This window comes from Schistocerca cancellata, chromosome 3 (assembly GCF_023864275.1).
Source record: "Schistocerca cancellata isolate TAMUIC-IGC-003103 chromosome 3, iqSchCanc2.1, whole genome shotgun sequence".
In the NCBI taxonomy this organism is placed as follows: domain Eukaryota; kingdom Metazoa; phylum Arthropoda; class Insecta; order Orthoptera; family Acrididae; genus Schistocerca; species Schistocerca cancellata.
Window position 1 is genome coordinate 72709957 of NC_064628.1, and position 23833 is coordinate 72733789.

At 42.7% G+C, this 23833-nt stretch overlaps 1 protein-coding gene across 1 annotated transcript; it reads left to right on the forward strand.

Moving 5' to 3' along the window:
• Positions 1-211: 211 nt before the first annotated feature.
• LOC126177007 (cuticle protein 5-like) lies at positions 212-18048 on the forward strand. The gene is made up of 3 exons (XM_049924224.1): positions 212-366; positions 7385-7741; positions 17076-18048. The coding sequence occupies exons 1-3, from the start codon at positions 355-357 to the stop codon at positions 17406-17408; spliced, it is 702 nt and encodes a 233-aa protein (XP_049780181.1). The 5' UTR covers positions 212-354; the 3' UTR covers positions 17409-18048.
• The last annotated feature ends 5785 nt before the right edge of the window (positions 18049-23833 follow it).

Below are 23833 nucleotides of genomic sequence, written 5' to 3' on the forward strand. Positions count from 1 at the left end.
CACCGAGGTGCCGGCACCGCCCCGCCGGGTCCGACCTGCGTGGGACGAGGCCCGTCGAGATTGGTGCCACGGGAACTGCACCGCGGTCCAGGGGTGTCCCGGGCAGCCGCCGCCCAGCCGGTGGCAAAGGTCGATGATCGACCTGCTCCGCCTCCCTGACCGATACGGTGCGGGTAAATGTCAAGGAGGTGATTACAATAGGGACGCGGGCGGCCGGGGGAAGCGTGGAGGGCGGCGGGAGCGCGACGTCAGAGCCAGCCGGCAGTGGCCGCCGCCGGCAGGTATATATAGGAGGCGCGCCGCCGACTGCGGCAAGTGTTGACGGCGCAGCGACTCGAGCAGCCAAACATCGGCATGAGGACCCTGGTGAGTAGCCGCCCACGCCGCCCCGCCACACGTAAACAACGCTCTCTCTTTCTCTCTGCACTGACCACTTCCGACTCCGTTTCTGCTTTTCCTTATACCTACGTCAGACAGCCATTTATTACTGGCCACATTGGTCTTCACATCCTCGAGTTTCTAGCTCAGATAATATTGTCATTTCACTCGTTGTTTCACTTTTTTTTTCCCCTCCTGTATCTCCACTTTCATTAAAATCGTTTGACACGTACTAGCCTGTTAATAGAATAACACACTTAACATTTTATTTTCTTTTATTGCAACTGATGGCATTTTCTGCTGTTTTCCTTTTCAACTCGCGTTGGCCCCTTTAGGGCCCCGTGACACTTTCAATTCTTTCTCATTTTCTCTTTTCTTGTCCTCAAATATTCTTTTAGCTTTTCATCTCGTTTCGTTTTTACTGTCTTCACACCACTTCACGCCTCTTACTTTTTCTTTCTTGGAATCCTCCTATATTTAACACTTTCTTTCAGAAAATATCTCTGATTCTTCTGCTTTCATGTTGTTCATTCCTAAACCTTTTTTTTTTTCAACTTCTCGGATCCACCTTGTTGAGAGTTTCTTCCCAGATACACTTGAGATTACTTTTCTCAGCGCGTTTCCATTCATCCTGAATAAATGCCAAAAAATGCGAGTCCTCTTTTCGTTACTGTTTCTACTGTTTTCTCTATGTTTTGATATATTTCATAATTTCTTCTTAATTTCCAGGTTCCTTCGCTTCTTATTGGAATAAATCACTGGCAATGTTGAAACAGCAACCATACAAGAATATGACACGTATAATACAGCGAATCGGTTGCAGTAAGAGTTTACTTTACTCTGGTTTCAACACCTACTATCGATGTCTCCATCAGAAATTCCAAACAATTACAGTTAGGAACACACGCACAGATTTAACAGCAAAATTCTCTTGGCGTATAAAATACTTCATAAGAAGATAATATTTAAACCATATAAATTTAGACACTGAAACCGACATAAAGTTGTAATTGCCAGTAAAATTAAATGCACATGCAGTACTTATGTAGCTACATGGTGTCGCTATAATTTTACTGACAATTAGCAACTTCATGTCAGTTTCACTATCTAATTTTATATGCTTAAAGTATTATCTTCCTCTGAAGTATTTCAAGTTAAGACAGCATTTTGCTCTTAGATCTGTTTATCTTTTACTACATGTAATGCTTAGAATTTTTGATAAAGACACCCATAGTGGGTGTCAAAGCAGGTTGAAGTAAAATCTTGCTGTAATCGGCTGACTGTATGATACATATCACATCAATCATTGTTATAAAGACACCCATAGTGGGTGTCAAAGCGGGTTGAAGTAAAATCTTGCTGTAATTGGCTGATTGTACGATACATATCATATCAATCATTGTTATTATTTTACAATAACTAATTTTAGGTGGTGTCTAAAACCATTTTTAGATTAGTGTTGCAATAATTATTAACAATAGAGATACAACCGTTGTCATATTTGAAGGCCTAGGAATCTGAAAAGTATTGTTGATAATATCTGAAACCGATCATTTTAAAAATGAAATGACTGAATGGTATCAGGTATTGTAAGAAAATAAAAGACAGTTTTTAGTTAGTCGTAGCCTTCTTCAGGTCGACAGCTATATCGTATTTAACGCTAAACTAACCAATTTGGCGACGTACTGCAGCGACTCTACGCTGAAGGAGAACCTCCATTAGAGCCGAAACGTTGTTTGTTTTAATGTTTTAACTATTTCACACCGTGACAGGGCAGTACAGTTTGAACTACTTTAAATGAAAGTTGTGATTATGTTTCACTGAAACAGCACTAGCAGTAATAGTTCTAACAAATGCGTCTATGATTATTCGGCACAGTTTCTTGGTGGACTAGGGCGTTTGATCACTAGAACTAATACGATTCCGCCTTCTTGGTGCCGCCCCTGTCGCGTGAACTGCAGCCCTTAATAACCCTGCACTGACTGTAGGGCATTTACGGAGGGTCGAACGAAGACTCACGGTACCGGCTACCTGCAGTTCTCTGAAACTGCGGTAGAGACGGAGTGGAAGGCGGAAGTGTTATTTAGAGACTAGAAACTGGATTAAATAGACTAGCAGCAATAGTTTCAGGGACGCAGGCTGGGACACGCCCCTTTCCGTTGGCGGGGGCGTGGCCGACGTAGCCGCTCGCTGGCAGCGCCGCGGTTTCACAAACACGCCGCTACTGTATTTGCATGGTTATCAGTTTCCGAGATCGCTCACAGCAGTTTACGGTCTATTAGCTGTTGCATTAAGCAGAAAGCTGTTGCCCCTTTTTTGTTAATTAATGCTGAGATTTAATAGAGGCCACACACAAAGCATGACAGAATTGAAACCTCGTTTTAATTTTAGTACTTTTTGCACTAAACACCATTTTTTCTTTTAGTTGCAGAACTCACTCGATGCCATTTGAAGATGACTTATTAAGATTACTGGCCTGAAAATATTAAATACAATCTCTTTCTTCGTTCAAATTTCGAATCTCCATACACTGACATATAGACGGTAGTTTGAGGTACTCTGATGAAAACTCGCCAGTCGATACGCAGAAAGGGAAGTCAGACCGCGTTCAGAGTAAAGACACTTCGACTGTCAAAATTTTATCAGTAAGCTGTCGAAGTATTTGTAACAAACAGGACAGCTCTCGTGCCCAAACCATTCTTGGGACCGAGAGCTACTGAAGCCCGAAGTGCTCTGATATAGTCAGCGAGCCGTGGAACGTATATCGGAAAGACGGATTAGAGGACGTAGGAAGGGGAGTGTTCACTGCAGTTGCCAAACATATTGTCTCTATTGATGTCGAACTGGAGTGCAACAAGGAAGTTATCTAGTCGCGTGTAACAGGTGTAGGTGAAACAAAATTAATTATTGGATGCTTTTTCCGGCCACCCGATTCCGCTGTGACATTACTGAGAAAGTTTAGAGAACCGACATTTGAAGCTGACTGTCGAATGATTCTACAGCCGCCAACATACACAGCACGCAACAACCACGAAGTTAAGAGAAATTAGGGCTCCTACGGAGTCATATAGACAGTCGTTTTTCCCTCGCTGTATTTGTGGGTGGAACAGGCAAGAAAATGACTACTAGTGACACAGGGTACCCTCCGCCACACATCGTGCGTTGGCTTGCGGAATATCTATGTAGATATAGATGTAGATGAACGATATTATTACATAAAGACAACGAAACGCCAGTGTCGTAATTCTGATATCATTAACGTTTTTGGCGTATTAGTATTTTGAGAATTCCTTAGCGCTATGAATACTTGGAAAAAGACAGGAATTTCACAACAGACGACCAAATTACTGTTCAGCGTGAGATACAGAATTCAGTTTAATGTTTACGTAGAATTCCAATCACTCAGTCGTTAATTTTCAAGTTCGTGTAGTATTACTTCCGTTATTGTTCAATGTTTCGCAGAAACCGGGCTCAACACGTTACAACACAAACAACAGCAAAGTAGTTAATTTAAAGGACCAATTTTCCAGAGAATAAAGTTGGAAAGAGCTATATTGCGCAACTATACACTCTTACTGAATATGGGAACATCGAAATATTGTAATCATTTGTAATACTTACCATTAATACCAAAGAACGATTGGTAGGTACTGTGCGAAGATACTAGAATTTATCTGGAACATACTTAGATTATTTTAACTTCATACGAAACATCGTGATAGTTGTCATTTGTCAACGTCAATACACTCAGAGAAGAATTGGAGGTACTCTCTGGATGTTAATATCGGCTGAATGATCACATTATAATTAGTAATCGTCTCCTGAGAAAGAAAGAAAAAATCATTTCTACATGGCGAGGTAAAAACAATGAAATATCGTTTCCAACAACTCTTACGTGCACTTGCATATTAGCTCTCACCAGATTAAAAAAAATGATTATTTCAAAACTCTAAGATTACAGTGAAGATGTACAACAATAGGAGTACACCGTTAATCAACGCTATACGGGGAACCCAAATTGATATGCTGTGTAAGGAATAGTAAGAACTTCTGCAGATTTACTTTAATGGTGTTCATACATTGGGATAAGCACCGTAGTCACCATCACCGATTATTTAAGTCGATGAAGTTTGTACTCGTCTAACGAAACAGAGAGACCGACAAAGCTAAAAAAATGGAAGACACTGTGAAATGTCGAAAAAAACTGTGGACTGAAAAGTAACAAAACTGAGAAAATCCCTAAAAAACAGAAAATAAATATACTTATAGAAGGCTGGATCAGCAACGGCAGTGTAATAATAAAATAAAATTTGAACTAATCAAACAAAATTGATAGCTTGCAAACGGAGAATTTAGAACGTCTTACTGCAGAACTCGGCTCTTACGAATTTTTGTTGTTACTCTTTAACAACTATGCCTACTCGTCTCAAATGTTTTCGGATGGAGAAGGCAATGAAACAACGAGATCTGTGAAAAAGAAATCTGTATTGTCAAATAGAAGGCTACAATGAGGTTAAACCTCAAAAACTACTTCAAAAAGGAAATTTCAGTTTAAATCCTTAAGGAATGCATTTAGTCAATGAGCCTGAATGAGGTACGTGAAATACTACATGCTGTTACCTTTGACCAATAAATTATTTCGTTGTATTTTGAATTCAAAAAGAAACTAATGAACAGTGGTTGACCATTGTAAACATCGTATCAGATCGTTATCGACATTCTCATCATGAGGCAGTTCAGGGAGGACTCACAATATCAGGCACTTCAAGCAGGGTAAACTATGAGTGAAAGCTTCTGTGGATGTTTCAACATATATGAAACATACACGTGAACCTATAAAATGAAACAGTGAACAGCTAGTTTTGTAAATCGCTGGGAAAATCTGTCATAGAACGTAGTTCATTCTCGTATTCGGAAGGAAACAAATCAGGCTGTTGACCTTCTCGTGCTCTGAGCATTTAGGCGATGAGTAAACTGAACGCTCTTCGTCAAGAAATCTTACGTTACTGGGTACAGAAGGATGATTTTACGGTATCGAAAACTTCCATGCAAATTTAGACGGAAGACGTTCACAGTCAGAACACCACTCAGTTTCTTCGATTCTTTCTGCCAGGTAGACCTGATGAAGTTCTTAAACAGTGTAATTACAGTACGTTGTGAGCGCTCTCCTGTGAAGAAATGGCAGCTTTCCCCCGGTCTGTTAAGGGCCACTTGACGAAAAACATTGAGAAATAGTATCTGCGATGATACCATTGAGAAATCCATGGGCGATTTGCTGTTTCACCCATTTGGTCTGACTACAATGTACGGTTGTCCAATTACAACCCTGGCAGCGCGCCTCTGCATTTTTTTAACCTGTTACTTCATGTCGACGTGATCGGGATCCTAAGTACTCTAGAGGTATCCAAGAACAGGTCGTACAACGGTTTAAGGGTGGTAACGCCTCTGCAAATGCAATACATTGTCCACTAATTCTGACGGAACAACGTGTTGAAACGCTTCCTAAGCCCAAGAGAGCATTGCAGAGTCATTATTTTTCACAATATCAATAAATGATGCAGTGGATAAATGAGGTATCCCAAAGCTAGAAAACTCAAGCGAAATTCAGGAAGAAATGCAGGGGATCTACGGCTATTGCAGGATTAGTTGCTGAGCCTCACCATAAAAACTAATGTGACGCATTTTGGATAAATGAAGGGCCACCAAAGTATGATTACACGATTGCATAACAATCACTGGAAGCTGTCACTTCCATTAAATGACTGGGAGTATGCGTAGAAAGCGATTTCAATAGGAATGACGTCATAATAGTAATCGAAGGTAAGACAGACTTACGGGGAGTCCGCCTCGATAGCTGAGTAGTCAGCGCGACGGAATGGCATGTTACGGTGCCGGACTCCCGGCTGGGTATGAGATTTTCTCTGCTCAGGGATTGGGTGTTGTGTTGTCAACATTATCTCATCCCCATCGTTTCGCAAGTCGACAAAGTGGCGTCAACTCGAAAGACTTGCACCAGGGGACCGGTCTACCCGACGGAACGCCCTGCCACACGACATTTCATTTGACTCTTGGGACGAATCCACAAGAAATGTATCCCATCTACGAAGGAGGCAGGTTGCAAAACCATTTTCGGCCCGTAGTTTGAATACTGTTCGTTAATATGGGCTCCGTACCACATAGAATGGATGTGGTAACATACAAAATCCAAAAAAACAGCTACAATTCACCTTTGGTTCCATTAGTGTACCCAAAAGCGTCACGAAGATCCTCACCCAACTCCAGTGGCAGAAGTTAGAAGAGATTTTATTAGCAGAATTTCGAGAACGTACTTTCCTTGAAGAGTCAATTGGCCTCCACATAAATGTCGCGGGAAGACCATGAAGGCAGATAATTCAAGCTCATTAGGAGGCTTACAAGCAATCGCTCTTCTTGAAGACTTTTCGGGATTGGAATAGGAAACAAAATTTGGTTGGTTGGTTGTTTCGGGGAAGGAGACCAGACAGCGAGGTCATCGGTCTCATCGGATTAGGGAAGGACGGGGAAGGAAGTCGGCCGTGCCCTTTGAAAGGAACCATCCCGGCATTTGCCTGGAGCGATTTAGGGAAATCACGGAAAACCTAAATCAAGATGGCCGGACGCGGGACAAAATTTGGTCTATGTGTGTTTGGGGGAGGGGGGGATGGAGGAGTGGGAGCAATAATGATCCACAGAATGTCCTCCGACACACACACTATAACGTGATGCAGATGCAGAGGTCCATCGAACACGATACACGGTTAGTGGGTCGTCGGCTGAACTGAATATACTCGTACCCCGGTCGTTTGCCATTTAAACCGAACCTCGGCGAGAATCCGCGCTACATCTATCGTGAAGCATGGAACAATGTGGGGCTGCTTCCAGGACTGTGGACGCACAGAGTGGAGTTGTCCGGAGTTGGTGCTGAGCGCGCTGGCGCCAGCGGTGGCTGCGCGGTCCCGCGACTTGAGCGCTGGTCTCTCTTCGGCAGGTGGTGTTGAGCGCGTTGGTGGCCGTGGTGGCGGCGCAGTACCACGGAGGCGGCGGCTACTACAACGGGCCGCAGCCCGGCGGCTACGCGCCTCCGCCGCAGAACGGCATTCCCCAGGACACGCCCGAGGTCGCGGCGGCCAAGGCCGCGCACCTCAAGGCGCTGACGCAGGCCAACTCGCTGGCGGCCCAGCAGGACGGCTACCAGGGTGGCTACCAGGGCGGCTACCAGGGCGGCTACAACCCGCCCCCGCAGCAGTACTCGGCGCCGCCCCCGCAGCACGGCTACCAGGGCGCGCCCAGGCCTTTCGTGCCGGCGCCGCCGCCCGTGAACGGCGTCCCTCAAGACACGCCCGAGGTGAGTGGGTCGCCGGGTCGGGTCGCACCTGACTCACGCCTGCCTGCCCTGGAGCTGGCGGGGAGATGTGTGTGTGTGTGTGTGTGTGTGTGTGTATGTGTGTGTGTGTGTTCTACTCCAAGGACATCTCATCGAAGCACTCGTCAGCAATAGGTGACACCCTACTGGAATTGGAATTCCTATTCGGAATTGGAATCATCATCATCATCATCATTTAAGACTCATTATGTCTTTCAGTGTTCAGTCTGGAGCATAGCCCCCTTATAAAATTCCTCCATGATCCCCTATTCAGTGCTAACATTGGTGCCTCTTCTGATGTTAAACCTATTACTTCAAAATCATTCTCAACCGAATCCAGGTACCTTCTCCTTGGTCTGCCCCGACTCCTCATACCCTATACTGCTGAACCCATGAGTCTCTTGGGTAACCTTGCTTCTCCCATGCGTGTAACATGACCCCACCATCTAAGCCTGTTCGCCCTGACTGCTACATCTATAGAGTTCATTCCCAGTTTTTCTTTGATTTCCTCATTGTGGACACCCTCCTGCCATTGTCCCCATCTACTAGTACCTGCAATCATCCTAGCTACTTTCATATCTGTAACCTCAACCTTGTTGATAAGGTAACCTGAATCCACCCAGCTTTCGCTCCCATACAACAAAGTTGGTCGAAAGATTGAACGGTGTACAGATAACTTAGTCTTGGTACCGACTTCCTTCTTGCAGAAAAGAGTAGATCGTAGCTGAGCCCTCACTGCACTAGCTTTGCTACACCTCGCTTCCAGTTCTTTCACTATGTTGCCATCCTGTGAGAATATGCATCCTAAGTACTTGAAACCGTCCACCCATTCTTTGTACCTCCTATTTGGCACTCAAACCGTTTATATTTCTTTCCCACTGACATTACTTTCTTTTTGGAGATGCTAATCTTCATACCATAGTCCTTACATTTCTGATCCAGCTCTGAAGTGTTACTTTGCAAACTTTCAATCGAATCTGCCATCACAACTAGGTCATCCGCATATGCAACACTCCTTATTTTGTGTTCAATTGGAATAGGAAGAAAATTTTGTTTGTTTGTGTGTGTGTGTGTGTGGGGGGGGGGGGGATGAACAATAATGATCCACAGAATTTCCTCCGACACACACACTATAAGGTGATGTAGATGCAGAAGTCCACCGAAATAGATCCACGCAGTGGTGATCCTACCGAACACCAGTGACAAGTTCCAACTCAAAAACTGGGGCGACATGACGTAGGCGATTACACCTTACCGCCTAACATGAGACTGCCTCACCCAACACACTTCACACAAATGATATCATCCCTTTTATCTACTTATCCAGATTTTTTCCATTGGCAGCCACTTCAGTGATCGATCATAGCTTACGTTCTCAGCAAAGTGAGATTTTGATATTGCCATCAGATAACCATATCATCAACTGAGACCACACAAGCAAACCTGAAGGCTGCTGCTCGACGAGGAAAAAGTAATTTCACCTCCCGGCACTGAAAGAGATTTCCGTAGCCAAAGTTTAACTGACAAGGGTGTGGGGGAAGAGAGATGTTAGTGTACGGTTTTTGAACATCTTTTCTTCTTTTTAAGAAGAAGTGGAGTCCCTCCACTTTCGCACCTGAATAGCGACCATCATAAAGCGTTTAACAGTCACCTCCACGAAAGGAACACATTCTTAGCTAGGACTCAAAGGATGCATGTCGGTGACATTGTCCTCAGGTGTGGGTGTGAACACTTGTTACCTGGGAGATAGTAGACAGAAGCATTTAAACTTGGTAGTTATGTGCAGGAAATGGAAGAAGTACTACGGCAAGCCGTGAGAGAAAGAACCCCTGGGACAGTCTAAGGTTACCAGTGGATTGCGCTGTCAACGGAGGCAGTTCATGCAAGGGTGCAAGGAATTGTTAGCAGTGGGAAAGTTTCCTGTCATGGTGGGCACCGACGATATCTCTTGGTCCCACCCAATGGTCTCGGTCCCGTAACTTGTCAAAGTTGTAAATGTAGAGATTGATTTGATTGTAAAAACTACCACCTATTGAAGATTGTCGTGTGGGTTTTGTTTGTGATTTGCGCGTTGTCAGCTTACTTGAGGCAGTGTGCGTGAATTCCTAAGGCAACAAACTGCAGAAGTTATCGGTCCCTAGACTTACACTCTACTTAAACTAACTTATGCTACGAACAACACACACACCCATGCCCGAGGTAGGACTCGAACCTCCACTGGGAGGACCGCCCAATCCGTGATATGGCGCCTCAAACCGAGCTTCCTCTCCGTGCGGACTTCACGCAATCTTGTGGTCCGAGTTTTTGAGTTTCAACTTGTCACTGGTATTCGGTAGGATCACCACTGCCTGAGGTAGCACCATGGAATCATTATCGAGATAAATGGATTTCAGTTCCACGCCTAACGCGCTATTTACATTTCCTACGATCTCTTTTAATCACTTTTGGCGAATGCCACGGTAGATTCTTAAACAAGGCAACAGACGATTTCCTTCCCCAACGATGCCTAAATCGGGCTTGTGCTTTCTGTTTGCTCTGTCTTCATTGTCAGCGAGACGTTAAAAAGCGTGCTCGTGCAGGTCTTGATTTTATCCGCCAACTTCCTGGATTATATCGCAAAACTTCTGAAGATTGTTTCATAGAGGCACGTAACACTGCTGAATGAAGTCTATCCATCGAATGAGGACATCAGACTCGGTGGCACCCTGTTGATGATGCTGGAGGAAAATACTCCATTTTCTGGCATCTAATACCATCCACTCCACTTTACAAATAAGGCACTGTACTGCACCTGCACTCACTAACCGTGCATTCTGACCAGATGTTCGTAACAAATAACAGTAATTCTTAGTGAAGGAAAGGTGTCAAGTGCTTGCGATCAATTTCAACTACTCCTGTTTTGGTGACTCGAACGAAAGGGTTCTTCTGAACCAAAAGCTCCATTCTATAATCATTTATTATCTTGAGGATACGTATATTGATCTAACAAGCGACCAAATATCACTTCACTTGAAGATAAAAGTTAACAGATACTTGAAAAGTCACTTTAAATATCAATTCCACAAGAAGGAAGGAAGACATTGTTACAGTTAATCAACATCTTAGATCAAGTACACCCACGTCTCATTAATTAATTCCATTAGCAAAACTGGCTAACAATAAATTCAGTTGTTTCTCTTCGTCTATGAAATGCAGTACTGCTGCCACACTCCCTATGATGCATGCTTAAGAAACCAATTTAACACGGTAAAAACTATTTCACTTGTGATATCAATACAGACTGTCACACTTTAGCAGATAAGCAAGAAAAAAATCAATGCCTTATTAAAGCAGTTAAAGGATTCGTTAATGAGCTATTACTGTGGTGGTCTAGTTGCTGGATTGCCATCAGGCCATAAAGAAATGTTCAAAACCGTTCACAGCCTGGATTTCACATGTTCCGTCTTACCCTATTTTATCTGCATTATATGGTAACTTAAATTCTCCTTGCTCACTATAAACTGCTTACGGATAGCTCATAAGATAATAATTTATTAAAATCTTGTATTCACACGTCCAGATACGGTGTCTTTTACTGTCAGTTGTTTTTGCCGGAAAAGGAATATGTTATAGCAGCATACGCCCTTCGTATGGTAATTGTTTGAATAGAGTTGTATACTGATTTTAGTACGATGACGAATCGGAACGGGGATCTCTGACACGTATCGCGTTGGTAGTGATTTCGATTGGATGAGACGAATTTCAAAAAGAAAACAAAAATAAAAAAGGACATCCGTTCGCAAAATATCCAGGAAGAGACCAATTGGAAACGTATTTTCTCATTCGTAGCCATCGCTTGCCATTTCTTATTTGCTGGTATTTACCGTCTCGTAGACAGCATCGTAGTTGCAGGTGGAACGCTTGTCCGCATCGAACAAGAAAACGGAGAAGAAATCGGTAATGGCCTCGGTTAACACACGATTACATTGAGCGCGACTGGATAAGGAGATCTGGCTAGCCCGTAAGTGGTACGGCTGAACCGGAATTCGATATCTGGTTCTCCAGAGTGCGGATCCGGTGTGTGCAGGCTGCCCACGTCGGTGCAACGATGTTTTATTAATCACACGGGGCATTCTTCATAGGTTAAATGGTATGTACTACTCGATGGGAATACACATCAGAGAGATCGCAGAGACTGTGGCGTGTTGTCCTTCCACACCCATCAAAGGCACTTTGTTTTGCTGTGAAGAACGACTTTCACTCGAAGGAAAACTGTTTCGGAAGACCGTTCGAAATCTGACAGCCATGGCTGCAGTGTTTCCGACAGCCTGTGCAACCAAGGTCGATGCCCAGTGCCGATCGGCATCTTTTACTTGCGGAAGCAGTGGCAAGCTTTCACAGACTCCACTCCACGCTTCGTGCGAGGTGCAGCAGGTGTAACGTAGTGGTCGTGCTGCTCCGGTCTTAAGCTGGACACTTGGAGCGACATTTAGCGGGCATAGCCTCGTTAGCACATTCTCCGGCGGTCACGGACACCTGCGGACAGCCACTGCGTTATTAATCGCTCCTTGTAAGAAGGCGGGCAACTGACCGGCAGTCTGTAATGTGTCCTTGTTGCACCGTGTTTAATCTAGCGCTTGTATCTATAGGTCATTCCACATTCCACTCCAGCTAGTACGCATTAATCTTTCACTGCAGCGGAGAGCTATAATTCCTAGTATTAAACAATAAAATTGGCATTTGTCTTACTTTTAAATTGGCATTTTTCTTATTTTTAAGAGTTATGGTGGGAGCAAAATGTGTCGTTTCCAGTATAAATGTTAACCTATTGCACAACAAGTCGAGTGACTACAACCCCACTGATTATCACATGCGGATATCGTCACTTTCCTGAAAAAGCCTTCTGGTCAGTCTCAATGCCATCATCAATTACTTCTAATCCTACATTTTTCTGTGGATGCTAAGTCAACTTGTTTGATGTTTGAAACCACTAAAAACTAAAAATGACAATTTTCATCTCTTGTCGTGCGTTGGCTATTATAGCTAACTCCTAATAGTTCACCAGAGGAATGGCTACTTAAATATGTCGTAAGTGTAAGAGAGTGTGGCAAATTGGGTACAATCAAACAGAAACTTTCGGTGTTTCCTCGAATAAATGTTGAAAACAGCTTAGAAAGCAGATTCAGGTGGAAAATTTCACCGGAATTCATGCCATATCAATTAATATGTAACCTAGATTCCAACATGTCAGACCAATTTCCAGTAAGGCAATTTATGGCAAAACCCTTAGATTCAACCTCTTCAGAAATCATTAAATTTTACAGAATTTGTGTGTTACTTGGCATATAATTTCCTCCATCTTAGCTTGCTTTTCAGTTTACCGATAGCACCAGTATAGGCCCTCACTCATTCTTTTTGTTTTTGGTGCCTCTAACTCATTTATATCAAGCACATGTCTCAAGTTCTGAAAGATAACGCTTGAGGAGAGGCATATTGTTTCAAGAACCCTGAAGCATCCAGAACAAGACACCTAAGGTCTGAGGCAACAGCAGAACATTGTGAGTGGCCCACTGTTTGATACTGGTTGTAGTAAGAAAAGTATTTATTTAGCTGGAACGGTGACTTTTTTTTCAAACAGTGAACGTAACAGAATTAAATCTCGCTATCATCGTCATTTAAGACGGAGCAAAGGTCCACTTGAAGAGGGCAGTATATGTCCCCCTGTTGAAGGCACCATTTCGTCATGCTGCTGAACGTTTTCAGGAAAACCATGGAGAAAAATGTGAATGGTAGGCCGGAAATGTGGACCTGAACTTTTTTGGTAGGTGTTGACGTTCGGGACTCGATATCCTACCTCTCGTAGCTTATCATTCATAGATCGACCTCTTGAGACACTTAGCTGACGTAATTACTCAGAACGTCCCACTTATATTCCTCTTGAAGATGGTATTTACGCCTTAGGGAGCTCAATAAAAAGATTTTTTTCCTTTGTGTGTAAATATTCCTCCATACTAAACCGTTATCCCTTCCTTAGGAACTGTTTTCTAACTACGCAGCATTGTTAGCTGATGTTCGATAATGTAGTTATGAATAGTACCTTGACAAAGTTTTCCTGGATTACAAATGATAGCAAACTCTTTTTTTTTCCAAATACTTCGGCTTTCTGACGACTGAGGACTAGACTGGGAGGCGACATTGGAGAAGCGTGCTGCCTCACCAGCCGGCAATTTCAATGCTTTCTACTGTACGCTGTGTCGTGATCTTCAGACCTAAGACTGATTTGATGCAACTCTCTATTATAGTGTGTCCTGTGCAAGCTCCTTCATATCTGCATCACTGCTGCAACCTACATCTATTTGAACCTGTTTACGTAGTCAAACGTTCCCTCTTCTGCAAGCCGTCACATCCCCCCCCCCACCACCACCTCTCTCCAATTTTTGTCGATTACCAAACTGACAAACATAGATGCCTCAGGACGTGCCCTGTCAACCAATGCCTTTTTTTAGTCATGTTGTGTCATAGATTTCTTTCCTATCCTCATTCGTTACAGTACCCCCTCATTAGCTGTGAGACCCAGCCTTTAAAATTCACCTGTAACACCGAAATTCTTAAGGTCTTATTCTTTTCTTCTTTCACCTATTGACCATCTACGTTTTACTTCATTACAGAGATTCATACGAGACAAACACCTGTAGAAAATACTTCCTAACTTTTAAATTTATATTATACTTTAACATATTCTGTCTGTTTATAATACTTTTCTTCCTGTTGCCAGTTTGCATTTTATATCCTCTATAATTAGGCCACGGTCATTCATTTTCCGCCCAAATGCTACTTTCAGTATCTAATTTCCTTCTTCAGAATCGCCTAATTTAATTCGTCTACATTCGATTACCTTTGTCTTAGTTTTGTTGATGTTCATAATTCTTTCCAAGACACTAACCAATGCGTTCAGGCTAACTTTCCGAGTTTTATGCCGTCTTTGACAGATATTGAATATCTTTGACAAACCTTTCATTTCTTCTCCGTGAACATCAAATCCCTTTCCAAATTTCTCCTTGTTTGGCTTCATAGCTTGTTCAACGTGCGATTGGGTAACACTGGTGGTAGGCTACAGTTCTGTCTCACTCACTCCTTGTCTATTTCTGTCTTTGATGTCCACCAACTCTTACAACTGAAGTCTGGATTCTGCCCAAGTTATAGATAACTTCTAATTCGCCTTGCAGTATCATATTTCCCATCTTATTTTCATCTACTCACTCTTCCCTTTCTACAGGGTGATTGCATGACGATGTTACAAAGTTTCAGTAAAAATGGAGAGGGATAAATGAATCAATTTGAGGTAAGGGACCCTCGTCGGGAAACAACGGAGTATAAGGGTATAAGCGAAAATCTGTTCAAGTTCCGCCTTAGCCTTGCACCTCGCTCAGAGTAAGGACCCCCAACTTCTGAACCTTGGTCATTATCCCCACTGTATACTCTTCAATACCCTTAGATAATTTCCCCTCTTGTACTGATAACGGTCCATGTAACACGATGTCAGAGAGAGTGAAAATCAAAAGTTGATGGTATAGTATTAATGAGTTCCGTTTACGTGCGCAAGTTTGACAATCTGCTACATTTAGGAAAATTGTTAAAATTCGTGACCCCCAGCATGAATGCTTTCAATCAATTGAATGGAATTGGGGAGAAGAGGAGTTTGTGGCACAACTTGACTAGAAGAAGGGATCGGTTGGTAGGGCATGTTCTGAGGCATCAAGGGATCACCAATTTAGTATTGCAGGGCAGCGTGGAGGGAAAAATCGTAGAGGGAGACCAAGAGATGAATACGCTAAGCAGATTCAGAAGGATGTAGGCTGCAGTACGTACTGGGAGATGAAGCAGCTTGCACAGGATAGAGTAGCATGGACAGCTGCATCAAACCAGTCTCAGGACTGAAGACCACAACAACAACAACAACAACAACAACAAAAGCATCAATGCAAGCATGGCATCGTCGCAGAAAGGTCTATTGTACACTTCTAATATTCATGATGTCGTTAGAACAGTGTAGCAGACAGCGATAAATCTTGCCAGGAGATCCTTTTCAGTCTCGACAGGCGTCTCGTACACAAGACTTCTCACAAGACCCCAAAAGAAGAAATCAAATGGGGTGAGATCAGGCGAACGTGCTGACCATGCTGCAGCGTCTGCTCTGCCTATCTACTTTTCAGGAGATGTCTGATCCAGGTGTTCATGAGTCCTCAGTCCAAACTGAGGTGGGACTCCATCATGTTGGAACCACATCCGATGTCCACTCCCTTAGCTGAGTGGTCAGCACGTCTAAGTGCCACGCAGCGCGCCGGGGTTCGATTCTCGGCCTGGTCGGAGATTTTTCCTTCCCGGAAAATGTGTGTTGCGTTGTCCTCATTATCATATCATCATTCACACGCAAGTTGCCCATTCTGGCGTCAACTGGAAAGACTTGCAACTAGGCGGCCGAACTTCCCTATGTGGGGCCTTCCGGCCATCAGTGCCATACGGTCATTCATTCACGTCCGATGACGAATGACAAGTGCTGGCCGTGACTGAATACCCAACAATCGCAGCAACAAAAATACTGGTACGTGTATTCCACTGTCAGAGGTGTCGGAACGATTTTGATTTATAGCTTTCAGTTCGATCTTTTCCAGACCGCCGTCAGGGGTGGCCGAGCGGTTCTAGGCGCTACAGTCTGGAACCACGCGACCGCTACGGTCGCAGTTTCGAATCCTGCCTCGGGCATGGATATGTGTGCTGTCCTTAGATTAGGGGACTGCTGACCTCAGAAGTTAAGTCCCATAGTGCTCAGTGCCATTTTTCCCCCCAGGTCAGGGTCGCTGTACCTATAACTGATACATCTACCACACTGCATTATTAATGAAAGTTTGTAACAGCATCACGGAATCATCCTGCATAATATTCTCATCTAGTTCCTTTCACTTGTACAGCCCTTTCATAATGCCTTTCCCCTTCTCCCTAACTGGACTCGCATTCGAGGGGACGACGGTTCAATCCCGCGTCCGGCCATCCTGATTTAGGTTTTCCGTGATTTCCCTAAATCGCTCCAGGCAAATTCCGGGATGGTTCCTTTGAAAGGGCACGGCCGACTTCCTTCCCCGTCCGTCCCTAATCCGATGGGACCGATGACCTCACTGTCTGGTCTTCCCCAAACAACCCAACCCCAACCTTTCTTCCTAGTATAATATTCTGCTATAGAGACTCTAAGTTGTCGTCCAGGCTCTTGAACACTACAGCCTGCGCTGCCCCGTTTGGACCAGCTTCGCCAGCCTCCTAACAAGTGACGCAACGTTTGCAGGTGGCTGCCGCTAAGGCCGCCCACTTCGAGGCGTACTCGCGCAACGCCGCCCCCGTCGCCCCCGGCCAGGGCGGCTACAACCCCGGCGCGTACAACACGGGCGCCTACAACCCGGGCGCGTACAACACGGGCGCCTACAACCCCGCGCCGTCGTACGGCGGCGGCCCGCAGCAGTACTCGGGCGGCAACTACGCCCCCAACGCGCCGGCCAACATCGTGCTGGGACCCGGCGGGGTTCCGCTCGACACCCCCGAGGTGGCCGCCGCCAAGGCCGCCGCCGCCGCCGCCCACCAGCAGGCCAGCGGCACCGGCCAGCAGCAGTACTACGGCTGAGCAGGGCCGGCGCCGCCCACGCGTTCCTAGGGGCCCCGCCGCGGCCCCGCACACCCTCGCCCACTCGAGGACCGGCCTACGGACACCGAGACACACACACACACGCGCACCACCGGGACGCGAGTCGCCGTTCAACACTCGTCCCTCCCCCTTCCTCCTATCTTCTACTCTTCGCTTCTCTGCCCCCTTCTACTCTGCTACACTCCCAGCTTCTCTCGACGAACAAAAAAGCAACCATTTTCTGATTTACATTTACAGTTCCCGTAAATGAAGCAGTACACGTTACACTTTAGGATAACTTCTTCCTTACTCCTATGTTCTCAGATTTCCTTAACGAGATCTGCGTACATGACGCCCACCTAGATAAACAGTACAACGAACGTGGATCTAAAGTTGGATTCATAAACAAGTCATTACATGAGACAGCTTTAGTTTCTCAAGTGTTTCCACGTGCGATTGGTGGCACTGTTACGTTTTACTAACAGTCCATTGTGGAAGCAGAGGAAAGTGCTGTAGCTTTGTTTACTACGAACTGTTGTGTATGATAATTTGTCGCAAATATTATAGCTTATCTGTTACTCAGTATTGCATCGATATCTGAGTACAGGAAAAGTTGTATAAATAAACGTTTAAAAACAAACCTCACCATCTTTTCTCTAATCCCATACATCCTGAAAATAACAACCACTCAGTCCCGCGCTTAAGAGGTAGGTTTTTATCCTATATCATCAAGAAACAAAGTACAAAGTGAAAATGACCCAAACTATTTTACAATATACAAAGATAAAGCTAAAGCTATCGGGTATCAGTGAAATATGTGACACTGTGTAATCTCAGTGAAGTAGGTGACACGTAGTAATCTCAGAAACGAGAAACGGGAGTTAGTTAATGAGGCGAGACCAACTGCTTAAAAAAAAAAAAAAAGAAAAAAAAAACAGGCTGGAACCACTAGCGACCATTCGACGACATTTGAACGCGGTCCGAAGCGTGAAAGGGTGATTTAGGAGCAGATCCTTACTTCGAGGTGTCAGTAAGGCTGTGAATGGGTCCCACAGTTCCAGACACACGCTCAAAGGTCTTTAGAGAAGAGAAATTAGAAACATAGAAACATAAAAATTATCAAAAAACCCCGCCAGAGGCGAAGCTGGTGAGAGAAGAACGACTATAAGGGAAAGCAGCAGCTAGAAAATAATAAATAAAAGGTAAGTGTCGGATTAGAGACGTAAAGGTCTTGTGCTCAATACATGGTCAGTTCTAGAGTATTTATCTGTACCTATTAATTCTAGCAGTGTTTGTTAACGTAAAAGAAAAAGAGCACACTGTGGTCTGCAGACTATTGTAGGCCTCTCTCTGCAGCTGGCTGTGTTCGTCAGTTCAAAATCGACGAAAGACAAAGGCATACCACCTGCAATTTCTTCAAGCTTTGAAAGCACTGTAGTATTCTTAGCAACCTTCTGTTTGTACAATAAAATTTACTAATAGTAGAATAATTAATAATAGAATAATACAAAAAATACAGACAGTAAAATCTAATAAACACACAGCTCAAAAAAAAAAAAACTGCAAAGTTTAGTGTCTGCTCACGTTGACGAACGCGAAACGGAATAAAAAATCAACCCGCTTGTCTACTGTACGCCACTGTTGTAGATTAATCGTAAAATGTGTTCTACTTTTATTATTGTGAGTACGGAGAAAGATTTGTGCGGTCTGTGCCTCTTTTACATTCTGTCAGCCATTCTTAGAGATTTCGTTTACAGTTGACGTTGCAATGTACATAATACATGACTTACATATACTAATAATAACAAAAATAATAACAACGGAAGTAGATATTACGATAACTTGGACGACCAAGTAACTGCATCCTAGGACGAAGAACACACAGCCAGCCGCTGTGGCCGAGCGGTTCTAGGCGCTTCATTCTGGAACCTCACTGCTGCTACGGTCGGAGGTTCGAATCCTGCCTCGGGCATGGATGTGTGTGATGTCCTTATTTTAGTTAGGTTTAAGCAGTTCTAAGTCTAGGTGACTGACGACCTCAGATGTTAAGTCCCATAGTGCGTAGAGCCATTTGAACCATTTTGAAGAACACACAGCTTACCTGTTTCCAATAATTGTGGAGATATACAAAGAGTGTCGTAAGGAGATAAAAATTTGCAAAACGCGGTATATGGCTATAGGAGCGGAAAGACGCGACCTGAAATCGAAGAAGAGAATTATAAGAAAATGCAACTTCATTTGAGTAATGTGATGCCACATTTAAGCGGAAGGGATGTTCAAAATATGCAGAATAATTTAAGGAAAGCAAAGGAAATCGTGAAACAACTATGTCACACCTTTTATAATGACAATATGTCTGAAGTTACAAACACATGACTGTACATGTGGAGAAGTGTAGACAGTGACAAGGAAAATGAAAGAAAGCCCATAAGCAACGGAAAAACTATGTTAGAGAACATTTGCAAAAACGTAATAATGGACAGGGAATTGGAATGAAAACACCTAACGAATGATGAAAACAGAATGAACGTAGGTACCGTGGATAAAAAGGGAAAGATTAGACTGGTATGGCCGTTTGAGAAACATGTAAGGTAGCAGAATACCTCACAAAGTAAGGGGAAGGAGATCTCCAGGAAGTCACAAATTAGACTTACGAAGAACTTTTCACAAAAGTTGCTTTCTTTATTTAACAAGGGATGTGCGGACTTTTTTAATTTAGTAAAATTTCAAAGCTCTTCAACTGTAGTCAAATGCGTGTATTTGTATACAGAAATTGGTTTAATTTTGTAATTTCCTTTCCTACTATTTTACCGTTCCACTTTCTCTTTCGCTTGGAAAAGATCATCTGATGACTTAAGAAAATGACGACTATACCTACTTGTGTGATCTGAGGCTAAAATGTCAAACAAAACAAATATCGTTCACTAACGGTCACTGTGCATCAAAAATGGTTCAAATGGCTCTGAGCGCTATGGGACTTAACATCTGAGGTCATCAGTCGCCTAGAACTTAGAACTAATTAAACCTAACTAACCTAAGGACATCACACACATCCATGCCCGAGGCAGGATTCGAACCTGCGGGCGCAGCAGTCGCTCGGTTCCGGACTGAAGTGCCTAGAACCGCTCGGCCACCACGGCCGGCCATTGTGCATCCCTTAAGAAATACAGTTAATGTGTTGAAGTGTCAGTATTTACAATCACTAGCATCGTGGTTTCTAACCTCTCTGAGACCATTACCTCTGAATAGAATCAGACAGTAGCTGGCAGCATGATGGATTTCTCAGTGAATCACTGTTGCTACTTACAAAAGCTTCTCAGAAAAGAAAGGCAACTATCCACATTGATGGTAGACACTTGTGCACAAAACTTCTTTCTTCCGCATCCTGCATCCCATCGAATATTAACAAGTTCAAAAGTGTGCACTATACCTATAGTTCATTATTCACATGATTACTGGACATATTACTTCTGAACTGACAGAAATTGGAAAACTTCAGGCTAGCGATGCTCTCTGTCTGACCACTGCCAATAATGATAACCATAATAATAACAACAATGCAGTTTAATCCCTACAACAATGTAGTAACCATCAAATACTCGAAGTAGGTAAAATGTTTTGTTGCCAATTAGTTCATGATGCGAAGTGAATAATCAGTATTACAGACATAATAAATATTGATAATTGCAGTGATATTTAAAAAAAATTGTGATCGAAATACAGTTGAACCCTTTTGTTTTTACTCATACAAAAAATTACATTTTATTCCTCAGAGGATAATTACGCCAAGGTTGGGAACCGCTGCACTAGAGGCAGTAAAGAAGTGCCATATCTAAGAACTTCTTATTTCACATCTAGACTACTACAAAACGTGTGACAAGTAATTCTAACGCATTTTTTTCAGAAAACTGATTGAGATGGTGTTGTAACTGCAATTTGCTATTATTTACTTTTTTACAAAATAATCTCATTATATAATTATAGTTGTATCTTAAATCTTCGTTTACAAACTAAGTTATTATATGAGAAGAAACAGCAGTAAAATTTTACATGGTATTTAAACGTACACATCTAATTACAGTGGCAACAACATTGTTGGACATCATTGTTCTATAAAAGTTACGGTAATAACACGTCATCTACGTGAGAAGACAACATTTATAGGAACAACATTAGAAAAGAAGCAGCCTGCGATATAGATAATTTCCAAGAAAGATTGACTATCGAAACCGCGGGGTCCAAACGATACATATCGAACGTGGAATTGCGAATCGATCATGCGACTCTGGTAGCGGGCATTATGATCAATTATTTTTGATAATCATTTTTATCTGTTTTACGTAGTTCCCTTAGTTGCTCTAATTAATGGCAAAAAGGGAATTGTTCCCGTAGCTTACATATAATATGGCCTTTCACATGACGATAACACCAACGACGAGTAAGGTAAGTCGTCTCCCTTGTAATTACAAGTATTTTTGTAATGGTCTTCTTTTGTCATTCCTGCAATGACCACCGTAAACATAACGCCCGCCACCAGAGTCGCGTGATCGATTTAGGATCGCACGTTCGATATAATTCGATTAGACACCGCGACTTCGATAGGGAATTATTCTTGGAAAATACTGGATGTGATTTTACCGTAGACAACTATGGTTAAGAGAGCAGTTACATTGAGACAGAGCTCTCTGACTGTCTGCATCGAGCTATGCATTGTGAGTCAAACTGAATAATTGCTTTCATTAGGTACTTCAAAATAAAGTGATGCTTTCCGTAAGTCAAAAGATCTCCTACTCAATCATGGTGACTAATCTATAGGTCTAGGAAGCACCCATCTGTCTAGAAGATGTATAGAACTACTAATACAACATACCCTTGACATATGAAATATAACAAAACAGCTGCCCTCACGTTTCAAAGTAACCCTTCCTCGTTTTTTGTTACCCGTTTCGCATGAGTAGTATTCATTGTGAGATAGTAGAATAGATGACATGAATACGGTCAGCTCTCTAAAGCTCTGACCAAGGTAGATGGTTTCGCTTTCCGTACAAAAATACTAAAAAAAACTGTACTGTTACTAGTAACTATATGAGATATACAAATGGACGATCTGCACTTACCGTGGTTGGCGTATGTCGATCTGGATAGCCTGTGAACTTGAATTTCACAATTTCACGAAGCAATTCATCAAATAATGAACAAAAAGCACATTTTTATGGAAGATGGCGCCAAGCGCTCTGCAGAGACAACATACTGCGCACTCACAAAACATTCTAGCAGAATAAACGTAATTGTCAAAGATAACGTGTGATGTGCGTGTATGTCTTTGCTGTTGCTTATTGTCTGTACGTTCCCTGGGCCTGAGGTGAGTCTTCTATCGGAAAAAGAAAATATTTAGAAACAACTCTTATTTTTAACTAACGTTATTAAAGAAGAAAATTCAAAACTTGAAATATATAACTTTTGTGTGTGACGAAATCGATATTAATAGGCAAAAATGAAAGCCCATATTGTCTTTATATACATAGAATACATAATGTATTCCTAATAAATAAAATACGTTTATAGTGGTAACAAAATATTCATAACTAAAGAGATGTTGCTCGAAAATCACGGTAACAGTCGATATGTTCTTAGCTATGAAAATCCTGAAACTGCGTCAAATTAAAAAAACAAAAGATAGGCAGAAATTAACAGATGATAAATGAAGACTAGAACATAAATGTCAGAAAGGAGTAGAGGATCTCTGCATATACGAGATTTAATATTTTCTTTTCGGATTTAACTGAAGGTTTCCCGTTAGTAAGCTAAGGAGTTAAGGAGAAGAGTTTCATTATAAGGTTTAGTTTCAGTTTACATTCAGCTATTAAACAACATACAGAATATGGAGATTCGCTGACCACGATGCACTAAGTTCTTAGCTTAGCATCGGTAACGTAGTCTGATTAGGGAAAACACTTTCTACAACGCTCTATAGACAGAATCTGGAAACAACTATTTGGAAACTCAAAATATCTATCTACATAGATACAAAGACTACTCAGGTATATGGATACGCCGATTAAGTAACATTTATTGGCAGAAGAAGCGGCTCCCTACAAAAAACAATGAGTGAGCTCAAGGAAGCCTCAAAATCTAGAGTCTTTGCCACCAGTCGAATGGAAACTAAGGCGGAAAATAAAAGTCTGAATAAATTATCAATATAATTCAATTTCATGTACGACAATATGTAAAATTTAATTAAAGGGAAAGTATAAAAGTAGAAGAAATGTAGAGGCTTTATATAAGGAAAGAAAACTTGAGGAGGTGATGATCAGATGTGAGATGTTATACTGCAAGAAGAATTTGACAGAGCACTGAAAGCCCTAAGTGGAAACAAGGCCCTGGATTAGACGCCTTCCCTCAAAGTTATTGAGATCCTTGAGAGA

What these genes read in the sequence shown, in the direction of transcription:
- LOC126177007 (XM_049924224.1), top strand. An exon ending in TCCCTCAAGACACGCCCGAG is followed by an intron (nt 7,742 to 17,075) that starts GTGAGTGGGTCG and finishes CAACGTTTGCAG; the next exon opens with GTGGCTGCCGCTAAGGCCGC.